Source organism: Myotis brandtii, unplaced genomic scaffold (assembly GCF_000412655.1).
Source record: "Myotis brandtii unplaced genomic scaffold, ASM41265v1 scaffold100, whole genome shotgun sequence".
In the NCBI taxonomy this organism is placed as follows: Eukaryota; Metazoa; Chordata; class Mammalia; order Chiroptera; family Vespertilionidae; genus Myotis; species Myotis brandtii.
In genome coordinates, this window is record NW_005353326.1 from 986,374 (window position 1) to 991,615 (window position 5,242).

The 5,242-nt window shown below is 52.7% G+C and overlaps 1 protein-coding gene across 1 annotated transcript in view; it reads left to right on the forward strand.

Moving 5' to 3' along the window:
* GJC2 (gap junction protein, gamma 2, 47kDa) overlaps positions 1-3,226 on the forward strand; it is a 4,432-nt gene extending 1,206 nt beyond the window's left edge. The window contains exon 3 of the mRNA XM_014534860.1: positions 3,060-3,226. Coding sequence (XP_014390346.1) covers positions 3,060-3,226 — 167 coding nt within the window. The remainder of the gene's footprint in view (positions 1-3,059) is intronic.
* The last annotated feature ends 2,016 nt before the right edge of the window (positions 3,227-5,242 follow it).

A 5,242-nucleotide genomic window follows, 5' to 3' on the forward strand; every position in this document is an offset into this window, starting at 1 on the left:
CCAGGGCCGGCCGGGCACCAAACCTAGGGCGGGCTCCGAGAAAGGCAGTGCCAGCAGCAGGGAGGGGAAGGCCACCGTCTGGATCTGAGGCCCCGCCCCAGTGCTCGGCCCTCCCTTCACGCCGGCATTGGCTGGGGACTCTGGGATGAAGCTGGGTACTGGCCGCGCTGGACACAGAGCATCACCTGCCGTCTCCCCCTCCTCCTCCCCCTCCTCCTTCTCCTCCTTCTCCTCTGCTCTGTAGCGCTACCCCTTCCCACCTGAACCCTCTCTCTGTCCGGGATAAGAGGGGAGGATTGGCCCGGCAACCACAGGGTCCCCAGTTCTGGTTCGTAAACCCTGAGGAGTGGGCTGGACTGTGGCTAGGGCACTGCCCCCGCCACCAACCCCATCGGCCCCTACAGAGCCACCTTGAGCCTCTCTGGTCCAGGTGCCCAATCCTTCCCTCAGAGCTTCTCTGGGACCCAGCCAGCGCCTCAGGACGTCTCTGAACAGAAGGTCCAGCCTCTTCCCTGCTCCCCGGCAGCAGCCCAGATATGACGCCAGAGGTGTCTGGCCTGGGCGTTCGGGGTACAATGCTGTCCCCACTCCCTGCAGCAGCCAATGTGGCTCCTTTCCCAGCCACCCGCCTCCCGCCCACATGCTGCTTCCTGCAGAACGGAAGCAATTTTGAGTCTTCTTCCTACAGTAGGGGAAACCGAGGCAGCCCGGGCCTGCGCCTCCTTCCTCCTTGGCCCCCTGGGCACCAGCTCATAAGCTGCCGGTCCTTCTCCCGCGAGTGTGGGGCGGGCCTGCATCCTGCCCCGGGTCCCTGCCCAGACAGATGAGAGTAGATTCGGCCACGCCCCCTAGAGCTTCATGGCTGTCTGGCTGGGGCCTTCCACTGGGAGGTCAGTCTGCCTTGCTACTGAGACCAACAGGGTGGTGGCCAAGAGCTGCGGCTTTGGCCCTGTTGGGGGAAGGGGCTTAGGGGCTCCTGCCCAGGGCCTCCCAGCCCTGCAGCCCCCTTTCCTAATTCAGACACAGACTCCCAAATAAAAACCTAACTTTTGTTTATAACTGTATGTGTGGTGTGTGATGTGTGTGTATGCACGGGTATGTATGTATGTATGTATGTGCATATGACATGTGTGCACATGTGCTGTGTACAAGCACATGCATGCATGTATCCGGTTGGTGTGTGCAAACGTGTGTGCATGTCCATCACTGGCCTCCAGGTACACAGCTAAGCTCCAGGCTAGCCTGGAGAGCAGCTCCTGAGAGACTCCCGGGGGCAGTTCAGTGCCAGGCAGCGGGCCAGGTGGGCCCCTCCAAGCAGACGGATGGTAAGAACAAAGAGCAGGCCAGGCCCGAACACTCAGAGTCAAGGTTGGCCTGTGGCTCAGGGGACAGGGGGGCACTGCTGTCTCAGGGGAACCTGCAAAGGTGGCTTTGGTGAGGAGCAGAGGTGGGGAAGGGAGGTGGGGAAATCAGCTGCTGTCTGCAAGGAGCCATCTTGGTCTAGACTTCGGTGACCCCAGCTGTCTCCCAGCCTCCCTCAGGCTCAGCTCAGGTCCTGATAACCTCTCCTGGCTGAAAACCTCTCTTTGCTGCCTCCAGGGCCAAGCCCTGTTAACGTAAAAACATTCAAATCTGTAAAGCAGTGGTTCTCAACCTTCTGGCCCTTTAAATACAGTTCCTCATGTTGTGACCCAACCATAAAATTATTTTCGTTGCTACTTCATAACTGTAACGTTGCTACTGTTATGAATCGTAATGTAAATATCTGATATGCAGGATGGTCTTAGGCGACCCCTGTGAAAGGGTCGTTCGACCGCCAAAGGGGTCTTGACCCACAGGTTGAGAACCGCTGCTAGGATTTTTGTGAGTTTATTTGAGCCAAACTATCACCAATTGCTGGGAAGCAATCACAACAGATTGGGACAATGCTCGAGAATGGTGGTTTTTCACCTTGTTTTATATATTACATCAAAGGAGGAGACTTAAGTGGGTTACATGAAATCCATTGGTGATAGACTAGGCAGGTGGGAGGAAGCAAAGGGGTGGGGAAACCTCTGGGATTGGATAAAAAGTAAAATGATAGACACATACTTCTTTTGCTTAGGTGGGTGCAGGATAGTTAACAATTAACACGGTAACAATAACAATGAAGGAATTTGTGGTCTCTGTCCTGGCGCTCAGGGCATGTGGTTGTGCTTTGAGGGGTCCAGAAAAAGGGAAGTTACAAGCTACTCTGACATTTCAATGATATGTTAGCATAGATGCAAAAGACAGTAAGCTCAGTTAAGATAAAGATTGACCTTGTCAGGGAAGATACGGGCCTAGGCGGTGACTACCCATCATAAGCTGCTTTTAGTTAAAGTTTAATTTCAGACCATCCTTTGTGGTTACTTTAGGTCTTAGAGTTTGCAAGACTGCCATGCAGGCCTTCCCTGAGCTTGTCAGGTAGCATATGGCCCCTTTCATCCACAGCTCAAGTCAGGCTGAACCCTGACCCTAACCTCAGCCTGCGTCGGGTCAGATGCCAACTGTAAGCTGAGTCCCTCTTCTGTGTGGGGTCCGTCAGACTGTCTGAGCACCGCTCCTAGGTGCGCCCCTTCCTAGACAAGCCCTGCCCCCAGTGGCACCCCGTCTCCAGGCTGGGCCTTGCCCCTAGGTGAGCTGCACTTCCGGTGGAGACTGGCCTGCGGGAGAGCCCTGCTCTTACAGGAGCCCTCTCCCAGGGGAGCCCCGCCCCAGGAAGTCTTGGAGGGCGACAGTTAAAGTTTAATTTCAGACCATCCTTTGTGGTTACTTTAGGTCTTAGAGTTTGCAAGACTGCCATGCAGGCCTTCCCTGAGCTTGTCAGGTAGCATATGGCCCCTTTCATCCACAGCTCAAGTCAGGCTGAACCCTGACCCTAACCTCAGCCTGCGTCGGGTCAGATGCCAACTGTAAGCTGAGTCCCTCTTCTGTGTGGGGTCCGTCAGACTGTCTGAGCACCGCTCCTAGGTGCGCCCCTTCCTAGACAAGCCCTGCCCCCAGTGGCACCCCGTCTCCAGGCTGGGCCTTGCCCCTAGGTGAGCTGCACTTCCGGTGGAGACTGGCCTGCGGGAGAGCCCTGCTCTTACAGGAGCCCTCTCCCAGGGGAGCCCCGCCCCAGGAAGTCTTGGAGGGCGACTCCAATCTGGATCCAGAGCTCGACATACAGTTCACCTCTCCAAAAGAATTTGGTCCACAGAACTAGCAGTCTTGGACTTAGGACTATGATCCTGGCTTTGCGGTCACCAGGGAGGCTAGGTCCATGGGGAGGCTGCCCTGCCATACCTGGCCCCTACGGGTAGGAATGGGCACAGAGAGTGGCGAAGCTGGTAGTAATGGACATGCAAGAACGCCTGTGCATGGGCACTCTCTCCACAGTCCCTCCATGCTTCCTTGTCAGTACTCTGCAGCCAGGTCTCCTTTTTGGTAGAGGCCCTCAGGAGCTCAGAGAAATGGCATCTGGGTGGGGAACAGTGGAACTTGGGGTTCATAACAGCCCTAATGGCTGGAGAGGGCCAGCAAGGAATGCAGGCCTCTACTCCCGCAGGGACAGGAGCCTGGCCGGGGTCCTGAAGGTCAGTGTTCCACATCTGATGGTGAAATGGTCTACAAGGGGTGGGGAGTAGGGCACGGGCCCTACCATCTGAAAAGGAGCCATGAAGCCAAGTGGATAGGGGAGGCACTGGGCAGATTTGTGTTTGGGGGAGAACATTCTGGATTCGAACATTCTGGACAGGATGTCCAGACATTGGTCTTCTCCTGTCCTTGGACTTGGACTCAGGTCGGAACTTAGGCCACTGGCTCTCCTGAATCTTGAAGATGGCAGATCCCGGGACTTCTGAGCCTCCACAACTGCATGAGCCAATTCTTTGTAATACATCTTTCTCTATATATCACAAGTTGGTACTGTTTCTCTGGAGAACACCAACTAATATACACCCCATCAGCCAGAGCTGGTTAAGGGCATCCCAGCTGAGAGGGAAGGTGCAAATGAAGGCTCTATTCTGGAACGTCTCTCTCGGCTCAGGCTTCATAACAAATACCACAGACTGGGGGCTTAAACAGACATTTATTTCTCCCAGTCCTGTGAACAATGGGCCTTGAAAGGACCGACTCCATCCTGTCCCTCGCCCTCTATCTGAATCATAGGCACTCTATCTAGTTCCTGTACCTCCATTTTGTAAGAACGGCCATTTAAAATTTTTCACTAAACACAGATGGTCCTTTGTTCTGTTAACTCCAGGAAGTAACTAAACCAGATAGCCTCCCTGATAGAAGTAACTCTGCTATTTCTAGCTTCTGTAAGCATGCTTGCTTGAATATTGGGAAAAATAAGACATTTTTGGGGAGGGACTAGCAATCTGAATCTGTGCCAGTAACCTAATGTATATTCTTATCAGCCTATAGCAGTGGTTCTCAACCTTCCTAACGCCGCGACCCTTTAATACAGTTCCTCATGTTGTGGTGACCCCCAACCATAAAATTATTTTTGTTGCTACTTCATAACTGTAATTTTGCTACTGTTATGAATCATAATGTAAATATCTGATATGCAGGATGTATTTTCATTGTTACAAATTGAACATAATTAAAGCATAGTGATTAATCACAAAAACAATATGTAATTATATATGTGTTTTCCGATGGTCTTAGGCGACCCCTGTGAAAGGGTCGTTCAACCACCAAAGGGGTCAAGACCCACAAGTTGAGAACCGCTGCCCTAGAATACGTGGAGCAGAATCCTCTTAAATCTTTGGCTGAGCACTGAACTGTGCTTGCAAGGAGTCATACTCCACAAAGTGGGGTTCAGAAAGCAGTGTGCCAAACAAGCAAACAATTCCCAGAGCTCACTCAGCATGAGGAAGCTAACCCCTAAGTTCATTCGGGGCCGCAAGGTTTTGGAGAGACATTAGCGCTCTTGCTGCCACCGGTGTTTGCAATAAAGACTCCAAATTTGGCCCTCTGACTGTGGCGTCTTCTGTTCAGCTCACTGAATTTCCAATATGACACCTGGAGGCTGCAATTCCAGGATCCAGGTGTGGTCAGGGCTGGTTCCCCGGAGGCCTCTGTCCTTGGTGTGTAGGTGGCCATCTCCTCCTGTGTCCTCACATAGCCGTACCTCTGTGTGCATTGTGTTTCAATGTCCTCTTTTCTTAAAAAATATATTTTATTGATTTTTTTTTTTTTTACAGAGAGGAAGAGAGAGGGATAGAGAGTTAGA